The 19,091-nt window shown below is 34.3% G+C and overlaps 3 protein-coding genes across 3 annotated transcripts; 2 read left to right on the top strand and 1 right to left on the bottom strand.

Moving 5' to 3' along the window:
* Positions 1-1,492: 1,492 nt before the first annotated feature.
* Positions 1,493-2,644, top strand: LOC108220189 (transcription termination factor MTERF8, chloroplastic-like). Its single transcript, XM_017393881.2, has one exon. The coding sequence runs from the start codon at positions 1,493-1,495 to the stop codon at positions 2,642-2,644; it is 1,152 nt and encodes a 383-aa protein (XP_017249370.1).
* Positions 2,645-4,672: 2,028 nt separating this feature from the next.
* On the bottom strand, positions 4,673-8,994 carry LOC108222101 (uncharacterized). The gene is made up of 11 exons (XM_017396001.1): positions 8,620-8,994; positions 8,087-8,174; positions 6,859-6,950; positions 6,650-6,768; positions 6,376-6,491; positions 6,147-6,274; positions 5,951-6,037; positions 5,573-5,633; positions 5,451-5,491; positions 5,201-5,321; positions 4,673-5,036 (listed from the first exon to the last, which is right to left on the bottom strand). The coding sequence occupies exons 1-11, from the start codon at positions 8,976-8,978 to the stop codon at positions 4,977-4,979; spliced, it is 1,272 nt and encodes a 423-aa protein (XP_017251490.1). The 5' UTR covers positions 8,979-8,994; the 3' UTR covers positions 4,673-4,976.
* Positions 8,995-15,959: 6,965 nt separating this feature from the next.
* On the top strand, positions 15,960-17,186 carry LOC108221297 (F-box protein At3g07870). Its single transcript, XM_017395186.1, has one exon. The coding sequence runs from the start codon at positions 15,960-15,962 to the stop codon at positions 17,184-17,186; it is 1,227 nt and encodes a 408-aa protein (XP_017250675.1).
* The last annotated feature ends 1,905 nt before the right edge of the window (positions 17,187-19,091 follow it).

Below are 19,091 nucleotides of genomic sequence, written 5' to 3'. Positions count from 1 at the left end.
TCCAGAACTTTAGATTTTGTTTATTATCTCCTTGTGAGAGTTTGGTGTGTTTTGGTATAATTGAATGTCCAGAACTTTAGATTTTGTTTATTATCTCCTTGTGAGAGTTTGGTGTGTTTTGGTGTAATTCAATGTCCAGAACTTTAGATCTATTGGATTTCAAGAGTTTGATTTATTAAGAAAGATTTATATGAAATTGTAATTACAGTCGATAACTCAAACCAGTTGTAATGAGGCGATAGATTCATACAGACTAGGTTAATGAGTCACATGATTCATTTTGGGTGGCCCTGAATTCCCGAATATTCATGATTAATGCCCTAAATATCAGGATCTAGAAAAATGGCCCCAACTATCATTTAGTAACATCACATCGTGTAGCGTCTAATTAGGTTAATCCTAATTAGAACGCTACATCGTGTAGCGTCTTATTAGGTGTTTGTTGGGTTAAAATAACAAAACGCTACACGATCGTTTTCATCCCAAAATTGAAAACACTAGATCATCAGCGTCTCTAACTGGTATTTGAGGCAATTTTTTCCAACTCTGTTATTTTGGGCATTACTCCAAGAATATTTGATATTTGGGGCCATTTTTAATTCATTTTATATTTATTGGAGTCGATTATTTTTATAAATATTGTATGATTTTTTATTATTTAATTAATTCTTTTTTCAAAAAAAAAATATCATAAGATATGTTTTGAACTTGGTGCTAGTTCTTTGAGGGGTTAATTATCTAATTAGGCACTCACTTCATACCAATAGATCATCCGGGACACTCTCGAATTTTCGGTTTCATTTGAAACACCGTTTTCAGAAATTGTATCAGTTTTAAAAATAAAATGTTAAATTTGAAAATAAATCGACAGTTTAAGAAGTGTTACTCATAGGGTTTTATACATTAGGCTATAGAGATTATGTAGGTATAATTAATTGAATTTCCGCGTCAAAAAAATGGGTAAAATTGATGGTGAAAGAGATGGGTTAGGAAGAACCCTAATAATTCATATATAGCCATTTTTTGGACGCATAAATTCAATTAATCGTACCTACACAATTTCCATAGCCTAATATATTAAATCCCCATGAGTAAAACTTCTCAGACTGTCGATTTGTTGTTGAATTTAACTTTTTTACTTTTAAAATTGATAAATTTTTTAAAAATAGTGTTTCAAATGAGACCGAAAATTCGAGAGTGTCCCGAATAATATATTGGTGTGAAGGATTGCTTAATCAGACAATTAACCCGTTCTTTTAAATATGATAACCACCAAAACACCTGAAATGCTAAATTCTTACCAAGTGATCCAATATCCGACTCCGGCCCACTAAGAAACTAGGGCTCAGCTTCTCCCGCTCATTCATCTCTCTCGAACTCAATTTCTCCCCAGACCACAATCACAACCAAGGCCCTAATCTCCCAAGCTCTATCACCCGTTTCATCATTCTGCTGTAAGTTCTTTTTTTTTTTTTTATACATGTATTCATAGATGATGATGATGCTCTGTAATTTGCAAACCCTAGCTTTTATCCGCACCTATACTTACAGAACTTTACATACTACTGCAACTAGTGCTTCTTTACCATCAAAATCCTCATTTCTCAATTGTGGGTTTTCTGTAAAAACCCATTTTTGTGCTTCTAATGTGGTGCCTTTACAATCTTGCTCTGATGAAGACAGACCCACTTCAGTTCTTAAACTCTTTCAAGATTTCGGGTTTTCGCAATCCGATATTACTAGGATTAATTCTAAGCAACCTGGTGTACTTACATTTCATCCTGATAAGTACATTAAACCCAAGCTTGAGTTTTTGTTGTCGATTACCAAGTCTGAGTCTGAGGTTGTCAGAATTATTACTAAAAATCCGCTTATCTTAAAAAGAAGTTTGAATAATCACCTAATGCCGTTTTTTGGCTTGTTGAAGTCTGCAACGGGTAGTGATGAAAATGCAGCTGCCGCTGTTATAACCAATCCCTTTGTGCTTTCCTTTTGCCTTTCGGCCTCGTTTATGAAAAATATTGAGTTTTTGCAAGAAATGGGGGTGCCGCAGTCCCAGATATTGAAACTTATTACCAAGTATGGTCAAGCTGTCGGGGAGCAACACACGAAATTTTGTAAGGTTGTGTTGAAGGTTAAGGGAATGGGGCTTGATCTTTCATCTTCGTATTTTATCGATGCTGTTCGAGCATTAAGTTTTCTTTCGGATGAGGCTTGGGAATCTAGATGTGAGATGTATAGAAGCTATGGTTTCTGTGATGATGATATCTTTACAATGTTCAAGAAGCATCCAACTGTGATGAGTTATTCAGAGAAGAGAATGAGGGAATTGTTAGATTTCTTTATTTATAAATTGGGATGGAGTCCATCTAGGTTGTCAAATTCACCTAACGTTTTGCAGTATAGCTTACATAAAAGGACTGTTCCTAGGTGTTCGGTTCTTCAGGCTCTGGTGTTAAAACAATGCAACAACAGGAGTATGATGCTATCGTCAATATTGGCAATGACCGATAGCAAGTTCATGGAAATCTTTGTCACTGAGTATGATGATGAAATTACTGAGGTAATGGATGCGTACCAAGGTAAGTTGAGATTTGATGAATACAATTTTGAACAGGAAATGAAAGCTAATTTAAAAGGCTGATAATGTTTTAGCAGCACTATCTCTGATTTAAAGTCTCTGTGATGAAGTAGGATAAATTTGAAGTAAGTGCCGATTTGTACCATGTGTTTATTAGCTACTGAGGCAGTAGATGTATCAAGTTCCTACTAAGTTTACACCACCCTTGAGTATTATAAATTTTGAGACAATGTCATTAATTGCTCAATTATTTTACCTATTGAATGTATCTTACTTTGTTTAATGAATTTTTGCTGACATTTCTGGGCAGTTTTATGGGATGTAGGTGATTACCTATATATATGAGTGGTTAATTCTTTTACTAATCCTTTTTTTTGTCGAACATACTAGTGCTTGCGCATACTCCTTAAGAACTGCCCCAGACTAAAAGAGTATATTTCAGCACCACATGTTATAAAAGACTATTGGACTGCACTGACATTATATTGTATTTTCTGATAAAGTATAAAGGGCTTGATTTTCATAGAATTATATCGACCCCCTGGATTATTGTAAGTAGAACAAAGGAAAAGAAAACAACTGTCACCCACAGTGTCGAACATGGACAGGATATGTATCTATTATGTTATTTTATTTTATTTTTTTTGTACTACTGTTTTCTTATTTTTGTGCAAATTTGGTACTCACTCAGGTTCCGCCAATTTAAGATCCTTTCATAGTCTCTGCAGCATGCTCCATGTCGGAATAATAATATGAATTTAGTAGCCAGAGTTTATCATTTGCTCTTAGAAAGAACTGCATATCTTGTTTGGTTGGCACATCTAAATTGTAAACACTGAGAACCAGCTCGACTTAGTTGCTAAGATTAAATCTTGCCTTCTGTTCCATTCTCTCATACCACAATGTTGTTTGCTCTGGCTTCTCAACATTCATCCTATTGATGCTATTTCGAGGAAGATTCAACCCAAATGAATCAAAAACAGCTGAATAGTAGGCGGAGGGATTTGAGAAATCTTCCCAGAAAGAATGGTCCATTAAGGTTTGCATCTTGTTCCACAACTATCAAAAGGTTGGTTGTAGTTTCTTGGTCATTTGAAGGATCATCTTGAGAGAGTGTCTTTGACATACTTGTGTAGATACATACATTATACCACTTACAACTAAAGGTTCCCATACTTTGTGTTTGTGATTCTCTTTGCTTTTGATGGCGGTATTGTTACGGACTCATCTATCCTGCAGAATTGAACCGAAATTCCAAGGAATTTAGATTCAACTATGATATCTTGCACCTGATGTTTTTTTTGATGCTAATATTCTCACCAAAGGAGGCCATTGATGTCTATGTTCTAGTACAACTTCCAAGGTCTACTACATGTAAGAAAGACCTTCCCTCTGCCGCTTTGCCATTACATCATTGGCTGGTATAAATCCAATATGAATGGAGTTCCCCGGTGAAGTGATAAAAAAGCTTCAAGTTCCGCTTCTTTGGTGATCAATGAAAGGTCCCTTAATTCCTAAAGCATACATCAGTATACTGCTTGGTTTAACATTGTTGAGAAGCAACAATCTAGATTCCAAGCCACAGAAAATGATAAGGGATTCGTTACACTAAGCTACGTGAAGGGCTTATAGATGTCTACATTAGGCTTAGCATGGCTCTTCATGTTCTGTGCTCTGCACCCAACAGCCCCTGCACCGCACAAGCCAATAACAGGATCGCGTTCATAGTGAAATGACATTTGTAAAATTTTCAAGTTCATCAAATTGATCAACTGACTCTTGTTTATAATAAATGTTCTTATCTTTCCTGTCGTCGTAGTAGTATTAAGTTTTGAAGAAAGTATGGCTAAACATCTGCTCGTTTGTGCAAGGCCCAGTTTTCTCTGGTGGTTAAAAAATCACTTTCCCCCAGTTCTTTCTCAATACTGCCAGGACAAATAATAGCTTAAACAAAAAAATAGAATTTAAATGATAGATTTTACCAACGAGCTCAATCTGGTAAACGGGTCCAATATTAAAACCCATTTTCATACATTTATTATATAGATTTTGTGCAAGTTTCATACTTCTATACATATAGATACATGTTAATTTGGCACTTTAAAAGTAGATTTTGGTGCTGTAATTTGTGGAACTGATATTGATGAATTTATTTTCTGGCTGACCATTCAGCCTGTTTTACAGTCCCTCCATTATTTATGCCTTGGCCTTAAACGTGGTTGCATCTACAAAATCATTAGCCGAAGTGATGTTTTACACACGTCTATCCTCGCCAGTGTCTCTATGCAATGTACTTATCACCTATCGATACTCCCTAGTGTTTCTATGCAATGTATTGAAACCACTTAGACCTTGACATCTACAGGAGAGGAATTGAGCTGATGCTTGCACCACCTTATTTGTACCAGCCAGTAAGGATCCATCTCAGCATGAAGCAGAAACAGCACCCGACAACCTTGACATGGTTACAAGCACAAATCTTCAGTCTCACTTCACAAGAGCAACTTATGTGCAGGGGTTTTTTTTTAATAGAGAGCGCATCGTACGTACATTTTTAAAGAAATGCAGGGTATCTTACTAATCAAACTGTAGAATTTGAACTGAGATGATCTACATTACCTGTAAAACTAGCAGTACGATGCAAAGGGACTTCTCAGACATTCGGCCAAACAGTCTCAAGGACAAGTTCACAAGGGTACCATCAGTTGTTCCAGTCAGTAGTCCTGTCTGAGGGTCAAACCTGGAAAATTATATACATGGTAAGAATTGTTAAGAACCAAAAGTTGATTAAAATACAAGGGAAATTTACACTTCTAACAACATGCTTCATAAAATCAAACACAAAAAGGAGGAAATCTTAGAGAAGTACCTTGGCAGTCGATGCCGTGGACAAGGTATAAATCCTGCAAGCTGGCAGATGGTTGAGGCTAGTTAGGTCTTATATATCATGTTCACACACAACCCACACACACATGGAGGGAGGGAGAGAACCTGAGGAAGCGATAACAGGAAGTTGAAAATTTGAGGAAGAAAGAATAGAAGGAGTGTTTCACTGCATTAATAAATATGTCCCCCGTAAATTAATCAATTTACGAAATGCAAGTACACGCTAAGAAAGAAAAATATTCCAACTACAGCCATTGTCATTCCCAGTGGCGGATCTGACTATAAAGTTAAGGGGGGTCAATTTTTTTGTAAAATAAATTAAGAGGGGTCACAAAAAAATTAAGGGGGTCAATTTCAATTTTACAACCTAAAAGTATGTATAATATCAAATAATTTTTTTTTTAAGGGGGTCAATTGCCCCTCTTCCCCTACTAAGATCCGCCTCTGGTCATTCCAGCGGAAAAACAAGATCTGTAAACACACCTAAAGTGGCCCAAGATTCCAACTACAGCCATTGTCATTCCAGCAAAGTATGTGTAGGTATCGCCTACAAAAACAGACGAAGGATACCTACAATATGAATGGCATCGATCATAGATTAATACTGAGATAATCAAATGAAGGAATATAAAATTTCTATGGAAGGAAATAAGGTGCAAAAGCATGTTAGAATTGTTACCAGTTGAAACATAGTAAAGCCAAGGAAGTTGCAAGTAATGGTTGAACTAAGTAGATGGAGAATGCATGAGCTTGCTGATACTCGGGATCAGTCGATGCTCCAATTTGCATGATATTATGTACCAATATCTGTGAGTAATCAATCCGTGTCAGGAATATTTTTATTGGACTTCTAATTGTTATTTCAATCAGATTTCATATCTAAGTTGGATCGTAATACTTGTTCTTACAGCAGATGCAATGACAACAGTCTGCCCAACCTCCAGGCCATTTATACCAGCATGAATGTTAATCGAGTTTGTGCAGAATACTGCCAGAAGTCCCATATATAGTTTGTACACCCATCCTGCTCATAAATGCCAAAGGGTTCAGTTCAATCAAAATGATTACCAAGAATGCTCTTATCTTACCTTTTTATTTTACATGTTTTCGAGTTAATGAAAAAAGTACAGGACTGATAAATTATAAAAGCTAAAGGCATCCAATCCCAGTGACTATGATCACCTAAATCTAAGATCTCAACTCCAAAATATGAAACAAGAGGCTTTGGAATAATAATGGTTGTATGTCCGGCATAGGCCATCAAAAGCGGAAGAGCTGCAATTGATGGCAAGACCAGTTTCCTGCTTTTGCAATTCCACTGAACATATTAGTATGAACATGTTTAGATCAGGAGAAAAGACAGAGCTTAAAGCATAGTTCAAGAAACTCACACCCTCCAAGGGATGTCAAGAACATCGTCCACAAAGCCAAGCAAAACCATGAAGCAGATTGATGCTAGTGCTGCATTATACTCAACAAGCCACTGCACGAATGAAACAATCATACCATACAAGTAGACAAATTAATCCAGTTTACTGTAACAAAAAAAGATGAAGAGGAAGATGTGCACAGAGAAGGATTTCTCTATATTAGCTTCTTCCAGCTTTCCATGTCTTATCTTGTTATGCACCAGTTTATAATATCCTATATCAATTTTTCCTCCTTGTTAATTTAGACATTTGTATAATTATTGTATAGATCTTTTTATATTTTTTTAACCGTACTGAATTTTAGTAATATCAGTATTCTTATTATTGTTTCCATTACTGCACTCCATTTGCTATTCGTAACCAGCTAGCTTTGGATAAAAGGTCAGGGATACTAATATTGTGGGTTGCTATCAATGGTTCCAACAATATGTTATTTATCCTCTGTTATTGGCTCCTATAGGCTATAGTATACGTCGATCCATTCTTTCGTTAGTATTATCTGTCATGTTCTCTGTTTTCCTGAGTGTCCTTGTATATGTTAATTACTAATAAATTTTCTCTATTAAGAAGGGGGTTATTATGAGCTTCACGGAAATGGAGATCAAAACCAAATCTATTACACCAGTAGCTGACTTTATGCGACTTGCTTACACCCTAAACTCTAGGATGATCCACATTCGATGTAAAAAATGAAAAAACGCTTATAGGCTTCTGGTTGTGCACTTCTAACTTGGAACAGAGAGAAGAGGAACAATATTCTTCCCCCACTGTTGAAAAATAAGAGGCTCTCGAACACTCTAACTTGGAAAAGAAGATCAATCACTAAAAGGGATTTTACAGATTCGCGGGAAGGGATGCAAGTTCTTTGTGATTTCTAGACACGCCCAGACTTCCACCCATATGTATATGGAATCACAATTATTATTCTGAACGACAATGATAATTAGTGTCTCACTACGACATCTTTAGAGATAAATATGACTTGGTACTTCTCATATGCTTGACATGGTGATGCCAAAGTTCACATTCTGTGCCAACTGCATAAAAAAAAATCATGCGCAGAGAAGTGTTGCATAAACAAGAAACTCGTAATGCAGCTGTACGAAATTCAAGTTTTTAGGACAAGCGTATAACATAGAAGCAAGAAAGCATAGCAGCAAACAAAAGAACTTCTAAAACTAGAACTCACATTGGAATCTGAAGTGAAGTTGAAATACTGAAATAAGATAGCCACTACCAAGAAAACAGCAGCAACAACAATCCCAAGAGATTCGGGCCTGTGAAACAACAGAGTTAAAATCATAGTATCATATTTCTTCAAAAAAAATAAATAATCATAGTATCATATATAAGCTCCGGGTCCTCGTCCTTGACGGTCGTATGCCAAAGACCCCTTCTAAGTAGCCTATCATTTTCTAGCTGTTGGATGAATATTTAGCGATCAGAACTATAACAAAATTTAAATACATCCAACGCCGTGCGGCGATTAAAAAGCGCTCGATAATCCTATAAAATGATAGGCCGGTTAAACAGTCTTCGCATACAATTGCCGAGGAGCAGGAGCCATGACCTCCAAGTAAATAATCATCATAAATTTTAAGGCCATTTATGTGAATAGCATAGTTTCGATTCAGTACCCCCGCCAATAGTCATACGTTAAGATAGTTTGCAGTGAAACATGAAACGTAAACAAAATATAGGAGAACGAAAGAAAGCACCAACACATGAACGGAGCCCTGAGGAGTGCCTTTCTTGTTAATATCATAACCAAACATATTACGCCTGAGGAGATATTTGGAAGCCACCGGGATCAATCTTATCGTAACGAAAAAGCCGAAAATGCTGAGACCAGCATTGATGAGTATCGATCTCTTGAGCTGCGCATCGATAATGTTGCCATAATGATAAAATATCAAGTAAAAGTATGGGAGGAATAAGAGAAGAGACAGTTTGAGCATGTTGCTAGCTTTTGTTGGAGGCAGCAAGGTGGTGTGAGTTGAGTGTGTCGTGGTGTTATTTTGTGTTGCGGTTGAGACAGAAGTGGTATTAAGGTTTGATGAAGCTCTCTTTCGAGATGCCATGTCTCAGATTTTCTGGTTTAGTTGGGAAGTGAGGGTTGATTTTAACTGCTTGGAGTCTGTTATGTTGTGCTTCGAGGTGGCGCGTCCAATCGTCTTGTTCCACGTCGGATGTAATAACGTGTTACTGCGTGCCATACATGCCATTAATTCCAAGTCTCAACCAATGTAAGTTTGAAGAAAGTTTACGAGAATCTGCTAAATTTAGTAAGGCTTTTTTTATTACATCTAAAATAATTCATTTAAAAAGACAAGTTCTCCTAACAAAAAATAAAAAGACAAGTTCTTTTTAGAATTTTAAAAATATTTCTTAATTTTTTGCAAGTATACTTTTAAGCACAACTTTTTTTAAAAAAATTTGGTGAGCGTAACGGAAAAAGATTTGTGCTTGTTATTTTTTCTCTCTTTTAAAATGAAATTATATTCACATTTTATGGATAATTAAAATTAAAAAATAGGCAAATATTAAATCCATGCAGCATTTTTAGTTCCAGAACATATTCAATTCTCAGCCCCCTGCATCTACACAAATCATACACTTTTAATACAAATTCCCTAAAAATACTAAGAGAAAAGTAAAAAAATTGAAAAACTCGTGTGTACGTGAAAGGGCTGAACTCGCGAAGTCGTATCACATCTTTTTGCAGTGCAGCCTTTCTTGGAGTGAACATTCGATTCGGTTAACCGAATAAACTAAAATAATTTTGGTTCGGTTAATCGATATTTATATTTCGGTTTGATTTTCGGCAGCCAAATTTATATTTTTCGTTTATTCGGTTAAAAAACCGCGGTTAACCGAAAACCGAATGGTTAACCTAATTTTAATATATTTTATATAAAATTAGTATTTTAGTTAGAATTATAAGTAGTATATGCCCAATAAATTCTCGAGTGTGTATATGTTTGATTAGCGAGTCAGTATGTGTGATCAGTCTGCAACTTTGCCTAGCTTTGCATCTGTGTTTAAATCGTTTGTGTGTATTAGTATACCTATGTCTCTGACTCACGTAACTATGTGTGTTTGTTGATGTCCTTTGTGTGTCAATTTGGGTTTGATAAAAAATGAGGGAATTGGCTAGTTGGGGTTCTATTTTTGAGTTTCACTTCCGATTTAACCAATGTTTCAGAATCTAAAGAGGAGGATGTTATAGAAAATTCTACTTCTAGTTGTGAAAACTGCATGTGACGACTACGAGCATCTTTTAATTTTCCAGAGCAACTATTTTTATATATCTGTTAAAATTTTCGGTTTATAAATTCGGTTTTTGGCAATGATTGAAATTTAAATTTCGATTCGGTTTTCGGTAGAGATTTTTTCGAATTTCGGTTTCGGTTAACCGAAAAAAATTTCGATTTTGATTTCGGTTAACCAAATGCACACCCCTGGGTACCACACTATTCTAGTAGCACTCAATGTTGTGAGTAAGGGTCAACACCGATTGCGTCGGTCGGGTTGGATGTAAAAAATAATCCAACCCAATTTCATCGGTGTTATAAAAAATTTAATCCAATCATCCAAAAATATATGTCTAACTCACCCCCTACAATCTGTATATCAGGTTAATTGGGTTTATATTACCTATCAAAATAAAAATTCACTTGAAATTAAGATAACAAAAGTCTTGAATTAGAAGAAATACAGACCGTCACAACATCATGACGCCCCCTCAATAACTCTGACCGCACACAAACACTTCTAACATTTTTGCACTTCTAATGACATAATATTATAGATACGAGTTGGATCCCAAATAAAAGTTGAAACACATTAAATTAAACAACAATAAACAATGCAATTTGTAAGTCACATATTAAACCAAATAAACAATATAGTCTGTAATCATAGTAAACCATATAAGTGTATATTATCAGAAAACGGCAGCAAGCAGCAGAAATTAACATGTCGAAAAATATAAAGAAAATACAAGGCAGGTTACCAATCTTATTGTGTTAAATATTATATAAGTGTTGAAAGCGAGAGAATACAAAGACAAACTATTAACTCACTATTAATGATATTAGGTTACTAGACTGATTATTTTACCTAAGGAGCTTTTGATTATTATCGGGTTGGGTTGGGTTGGTTCAGGATCAAAATCTGCCAAACCCTGACCCTACCCAATTTAATCGGGTTTTTTAAAAATTGAACCATTTAAATTTTGGTTTTGATTGAGTCGATTTAATCAGTCTAAAATAAGGGTGGTTTGATATAGTTTGGATGGTTTAATCAGGTCATATTCACCCATAGTTGTGAGATTGAACAGCGGCTGCCGAGTTGTTCGCTAAACGGGTGATTATCGGCGGGCGGTACTCGGTCTTAGGTACAAAATCGGCATTGCTAACTAATAGCGTTGAGACACAGTAATGTGAAAACATCATGACGAGCCTGGACGGGTTGGTGGTTTGGGTTTGGATTATAGTTTTTCTATCAATTCTTATACATTTTGTTAATAAAATATTCGTTTATAAATTTTAACAATAAATTAATAATTTTTGAATTGTCATTAGTAATTATAAATTAGAATTTATTCAAATTTAAATTATTTTATTATTCAAATAAATTTTTTGAATGTTTTCGAAAAAAGATGACGGTATCTCATATAAATTTTATAAATTAGGAAAATATTTTTACAAACGATTTGAGAGAACTCCTTTCAGAAACATTCAACGGAACAAACTGTGTCAACATATTAGATAAAAATATAGATGGAAATAATTCTACACATTATTTATTTATTTATTCATAGTTGTTGTTGAGTTGTAGAGTTGTCATCTTCGAAAGATGTATTCATCACTATCCATGGATCGTATTCACCGTCCGAGTCAACTTCTTCATTCTCTTGTTGTCTTTTCTTGCCTTGATCCCAATTCTTTTTTCAAAAACAAATCTTCACCAAGTCTAGCGCAATATTTGATATCTTCTCGTCAAAAACTCTTATACGTGCACTAAATGCGGATTCCGATACAATTGTAGAAACATATACTACTAATATATCCCATGCAATTTTAGCTAAAACAGAAAACCGTATCTCATGATTCTTCCACCATGTTAGCATTGAAAAATTCTCGTCTAATTCGTATATAGTTATAAGGAAAAAAGCTCCCTAGACATAATACTAGCATTAGAAGGTACACGAATGTTTGAAATAATAATAGTAAATCTACTAGATTAGTCTTTTATGGTACAACATTTTGAGTTCTCGGAGCATACGATTATATAAGACGATGCAACAAATTTAGACAGTTAATAACTGTTAGTTTGACTACATTTGTCAAATAAATAAATATAATATGCTATATATATATATATATATATATATATATATATATATATATATGTGGGTTGCACTCCACACAGAACACTTTAAAAAAAGAACAACACAGAACACTATCAAAACACTATCATAACACTTTTTTTTTCATAAAAAATAATTTGTTATGATTATAATTACATATTTAAGCACTAACTAAACTTAATATATGAAATCTAACATCCAAATCTATCCAAATTATTAATATGAAATATTATAGAATCCAGAACAGAATCCAAAACGGAATCTAGAATAGAATCATGTATATATATTCTTTACATGATTAATATCACATAGAATCATGTTATTTTTTAATTCATAATTGTTGTTAAACATGCTACATACTATTATCATGCATAATAAATGGTTAATTAGCTTAAAGTTAGAATTTAATTCAAGTTTTAGATGAGATTCTATGTTCGATTCCAAAGTGTTCTTCTTTGTTCTTCTTTTAAGGGTGTTCTGTTTTGAGCAATGCCATATATATATATATATATATATATATATATATATATATATATATATATATATATATATATATCTGTGTGTGTGTGTGTGTGTGTATATGTATATATATATATGTTGCACTCCAAACAAAACACTTTAAAAAAAAAGAACAACAAAGAACACTATCATAATACTTTATTTTTCATAAAACATAATTTGTTAAGATTATAATTTCATAATTAAACAACAATCAAATATAATATATGAAATCTAACATCTAAACTCATCCAAATTATTAATATGAAATATTATAGAATCCACACAGAATCCAGAATAGAATTGTTTATATATATATTGCGCGATTAATATTACGTAGAATCATTTTAGTTTTAATCCATATTTATTGTTAAACATGTTACATACTATTATTATTCGTAATAAAAGATTAGTTAGTTAAAATAAGAATTTAATTCAAGTTTTAAATGAAATTCTATATGCGATTCCAAAGTCTTCTTCTTTGTTCTTCTTTTAAGGGTGTTCTTTTTTTTAGCAATGCCCTGTGTGTGTGTTGTGTTGTGTATGTTTGTGTGTGTGTTGCCCTATATATAATATTTTTATACATCCGACAAGCTAAAGATTATGTTCTGCAACATGCATAGGAATTGCTTTTATAAATCGCAGGACACTATGTTCTATAATATGTTTAATATGTCACCCGATTATAAAATTAATTGTTGTGCATATTGATTACGTTGTAGAACATAATCTTCAGCTTGTTGAATTTAAAAATATTGTGCAACGAAAATAATTAAAATTGAAACCACTAGATTATTGGATATATTTTATCCAATTTGAAGAATGAGGACTCAAAGTGGGTGTTTGGCTAAGCTTCTTATAAGTGCTTCCGGACTTCATTTTGCACTTTAAGCTGTTTAATTTCTACTTTTTACGTAGTGTTTGGCAAAAATAAGCAGAAGTGCTTCTTTTGGGTTCTTAAGTCAGAAGCTGGAAGTTAGAAATGCTAGCTTTTTTTGAGCTTTTTCAGTGATTTGCATTTATTATGAAGTTTTAAAAAATTTAATATATAATAAACTTTATTTATTATTAAAGTTTTTTTATTTTAATAATTTGAATTTTTTTAAAATTTATAAATTTAAATTACCAAACACTCAATTGACTTATAAGAAAAAGTTATTCAAACACTTTTAATAGCTTATAAGTCAAGTTCACTTATCACTTATAATCCACTTGATCTTCACTTTAAGCAATAAGTCATTATTTTTAAATTAAGCCAAACGGCCCCAAAGACTCCATTGAAATGAGGACTCCAAGAAACTTTAGGGAAGTGCTCAAATACAAATTAAATAAGTGTACAAACTACAAACTTAATATAAGCCCTTGGATGGATCTAATCTAATGGCCCCGCAGGGGCAACCACACACTAGTTAATATACACCATCCAACACATAATCCAAAGAATTCCCTCCGTTTTTAATTTGAATTTTCCCGTCAATCGGTGAACTTTTTTCGAAATACGATTTCACTGTATTTTTATTCATCTCTCCACGATCAATTTCCATACCATATGTGATATATTTTGATTTGATTTAGAGACTTTTTTAATTTTGGTTTGTAGTTTGTACTCTAAGAAGGTTTGTACTGGAGTAAGACCCACTTTATATATATATATAGGCTAGTGATCAAATACAAACTAATCCTTAAATAAAAACTAAAAACCAGTACCATTTAGTGATATTATCCTTAGAAAATAGTGATTTGTGTTGCGAAAATTAGTGATTTTTTTTTAAGAAGATAGTGATATATATGTTTTCTCCCACGACTGGAGTTAGTTCTAGCCACTATCCCCGCCATTGTAGACCACATAAGCACCAGAAATTGTATGAAGTAGTCTGGACGAGGGAGGTCTTGTTTTAAGGCATTATTTGGGTAGCAGCAACGTCTGTGTTTGTTGACAAATAAATATAGCGCCCACGTGACTTGAGATGATGCCTTTTCCTGCCACCTGATTTAACTTGCAATATGTATCAGATCTATTCTTTGGCAGAGACGCGGGGGGATTTGGTGACTGGTGTCGATAGAAAACGTGAAAGTCGACATAGATGTGGTAGACATGGTGGGGACGGGATGTATGGAGGAGATGGGGATATAGAGGGGACGGGGCGTACGGAGGAGATGGAGGTGACGGCGGAGTTGGAGGAGGTGGAAGAGGCAGAGGCGGAGATAGTGGTGGAAGTGGGGTTGTTGAAAGTGGAGATGGAGGTGGGGTTGTTGAATGAATTAGTGGTATTTTCTTTATAAATTAGTGATATTTCAGCTTGGTTTTTAGTTTGTAGAATAAGAGGGTTTGTAGCGGAGTAAGACTCTATATATATATATATATATATATATATATATATATAGCCAATTGCTCAAATAGAAACCACTAAAATAAAAACTAAAATACAAACCAAGAGAAACTATACCTAAATGACATCACTCACCCCATATATGTCATCACCCACCTAGGGTCCACCCTTAATCCACTCCGGGCCCACTAGGGCTTCGCCAAGGCTCTGCACAGGCCCTAAACAGGCTCCAGACATCCTTAAGAGCTAAAACTTGGCCCCACAACAGTCCCACTAGGCCCCATCCCGACCCTACTAGGCCCCACTTAGACCCCGTCTAGGCCCATCTCGGGGTCCATCCCCGGTCCCAAAAACCAAACTATTCTACTTAATCGCATTGGTTTGTATTTAGTTTGTATTTTAGTAGTTTGTATTGGATTAAAACCCTATATATATATATATATATATATATATATATATATATATATATATATATATAGTTTATCTTTGTTATCTAAAATTCTTTAGTTTTCCCTTATATTTACGTGAGACATAACACAATGTGGGTATGGGAATTAATTCCTAGCACTTGTGTGACCAAGTATTGGATCCATAAATTCCTAATATTTTAAAAAATTGAGAATCCAACGTGTGGATCCAAACCCGTCAGTACCCGAGTCCGACTAACATATGAAATTGTGTAACTCATATATCAGTTTTATCGTATTGCTTATTGTTTTTACAAAATCTGAAAAGATTGTTCGAGATTTTTAATTGATTAATAAAATCTAGATTTGACAAGATTTGTCCAATGTTTTATTTCAACATCAAGCCCCTCATAAATTTCTCCCTTTAGACTTAACATATCACCTTCTTTCATCATGGCTCGCAAGAAACGACGCACAAAGAAATCGATGAAGGAACACAAGACAGAAGAATTTGGGAAAGAAATCAACCAGACAAGTTTGATTGACACTGTATCAGAGTCACTCGTTGCGAACATTATTGCAGGACTCCCAATTGCTTCTATTTGTGCGTGGAGGTGCGTAGGCAAATTATTTCTTAAATTGATATCTGAAAATTGGTTTACTAAACTTTATGCTGAGATATCCCCATATATTACTGTTGTTATTCATAATAATTTTGGGGTTCACTTAGTTGAGTTTGCAAAGGGATATTGCCAATTATATAAATCTGTTATCCAGATCAAAAAAGCTAAAATTGCCGGCTCCTGCAATGGCTTGCTTTTTATTTTGATTCCATGTGAATCGGTAGAATATCAGAGTCCTTTTACCTGTTTTTCCCGATCCCATCTTTACCTTTGTAACCCAATTTTGGGGCAATTTGCTCGACTTCCAGAACACAACCAAAAGAATTACAGTTGGGATGGAAAAAGGACAGAAGTTTACGGGTTGGGTTTTAATACCAGAACTGATAATTATATGATTTTAAGAATTTCAACACCAGTGAACCCGCCACACCCGATTTATAAAAAAAGATCTGAGGCTGATGTCCTTATTATTGGGACTAATACATGGAAGCGAGTGGGTTATCTTCCATATCCAAGTAATCAAGGATCTCTTGGGGATACTGTGAAAGGAGCGTTTCATTGGTTGTTTTATAACGAAATGAAAAATTTTACATCTTTGTATGCATTCAACATCGAGGACGAGCGAAACTATCAGATCCCGTTTCCTCCTAATATAGGTAACGGCAAGGTTAATATGAGTGTTGGAATATTGAATAATTGTTTGTGTTTGTTTGATAATTCACATCCGACTCATTTTGACATATGGTCGATGAAAGAGTATGGAGTTGGGGAGTCTTGGGGTATAAAGTGTATTTTGACAGCCTCTATTCCTGCTGGCATATGTAAGTCAACACTTCAACCAGTGGCAGCTCTGAAGGATGATGGAATTATCATAAAGTCAGGAAGTGGTAACTTCTATAATTATGATCAGAAGAATATGAAGTTCACTAGGTTTGAAATCGATAATGTGGAACTCAAAGCTGAATCTAACTATCTCGCAGTTCACTGGTCAAACTTTTGTGCAGTCGATCTTATGTCAATCGGATGTGTGCTGGTTACGGAAGTGAGTGAGTGCTAGATGTTCTGCGCGCATATGCAAGCGAACCTGTTAGCTTGTTGAGATAAGTAGACGAAATTTTATATCTAGCAGGCTGTATTTCTAGTTTCATTGAGCTACCTTTGCTACAATTATCTCTACATCTGTCGGATTAATAATAATGTTAAGATATAATATATTTAAAAAATGAAGATATTAAACTTCACTATTGTATTAATTTTTGAATGTCTTTCTCAATTTTTTACTTGCTTATGGTCATCCTTAATATGCTCAAATTAATTACTTTGACTTCATGTTCATTTTGTGTTGTTATGAATGAATTTGGTATACATAGATTACAAAGAGTGTCCGTAAATATATATTGATATTTTGTTCATGTTGACTTGTATATTATATATATATATATAGGCCAACATTCCAGAGAGTTACTCCTTATATGGAGTTACATAGTGCGCCATTGTAAATCATCAATTTTATTATAAATTCTATTATAGAATACACATAAAACGTGATTCTAATATAGAATACTATAAAATATATTTATTTAAAGTAATTGAACACTTAAAATTTGATGAAAAAACACTGATTCCACAACAGAATAATTCTGGATGATTATTATTTTGTTATAGAATAATGTTGAGATATTGCATGATTTTAGATGATCTTTGGAATAAAAAAAAATTGTATTACTTCGTTTGCTGTTTAATAATCAAAATTTGCAACTATATTCCATAAAAAATATAATAGAATATATATTATGTATATATTTATAATGGTGTGCTACGTAACTCCATATAAAAGGGTATGCTATGGAGTGCTACCCTATATATATATATAGGCTCATGATCAAATAGAAACCACTCTTAAAATAAAAACTAGAAACCAGTTTCCCTACCACTATTTATAACTACGGGTATCACTAATTTATACTGCACTAATCACTGTTTTTATACAGTATGTAAACAGCGATTTTTATTATCAAAATTGAGAAAATCTACTTATCTAAATTACTGCTAATCGATTATAGATGATTAATTTCATCCGTAGGATGGTTCTTGGTGGTAGGAAGCCGCAAGAGAAGTTGTATGATGATGGTAAGTAGTCGTTAGTTTTGTAAGTTATGATGGAAAGTGTATGTGACTATTGGTGATGATAGACAATGGTGGCAAGTCATAGAAACTTTTGGTAATGGTGGTAAGAGGTCCATTATTACGATTTGGGTGAAGATGATGGTCATATACGTTGCATATATGTGTGTATATATATTTATATTCATGAGATATGCTATATATAAATTAGTGATATGTTATGTACAAATTAGTGATTTCTGTAGTTAAAAATAGTGATAAAAAACTGTTCGGAAACTGGTTTTTAGTTTTTAGGCTAATTTGGTTTCTATTGGAGTAGAACTCTCTCTATATATATATAGAGTTTTACTTCAATAGAAACCTCCTTATTCTAGAAACTAGAATCTGGCAACAAAAAAAAAAAAAAAAAAAAAGAAACTAGAAACTATCACTAAATTTCTAAGAGAATATCACTAAATTCTCAAACAACCCCACTTTCTCCTTCTTCTTCTCCAACCCACCAACCCTCCACCCCACTTCTGGCAGCTTCACCCTACCACCCCGCCAAGTCTTTGCTACTCTCTCCACCTCCATGTCGCCCGACCCTCCATAGCCACCACCTCCATGTCGGCCTCCATTATTTATATCACCACCAAATCCAACCCCCCTCCGGCCTCCACCGCCCTTTCCATTCCACCCCCATCTCCACCTCCACCTGCACCTTCGTCCTCACCTCCACCTCGGTCTTCCTCACCTACAGTAACGTATATCTAGCTTAATGCCGATTTAAATTCCAGATCTTTGCCAAAAATCTGCCGGACAAAGCTAAAGGCTCCTTCCATGTCCACCACCTCCATCT

The sequence above is a fragment of the Daucus carota genome, chromosome 5 (genome assembly GCF_001625215.2).
Source record: "Daucus carota subsp. sativus chromosome 5, DH1 v3.0, whole genome shotgun sequence".
In the NCBI taxonomy this organism is placed as follows: Eukaryota; Viridiplantae; Streptophyta; class Magnoliopsida; order Apiales; family Apiaceae; genus Daucus; species Daucus carota.
This window is presented reverse-complemented; position numbering and strand designations above follow the sequence as displayed.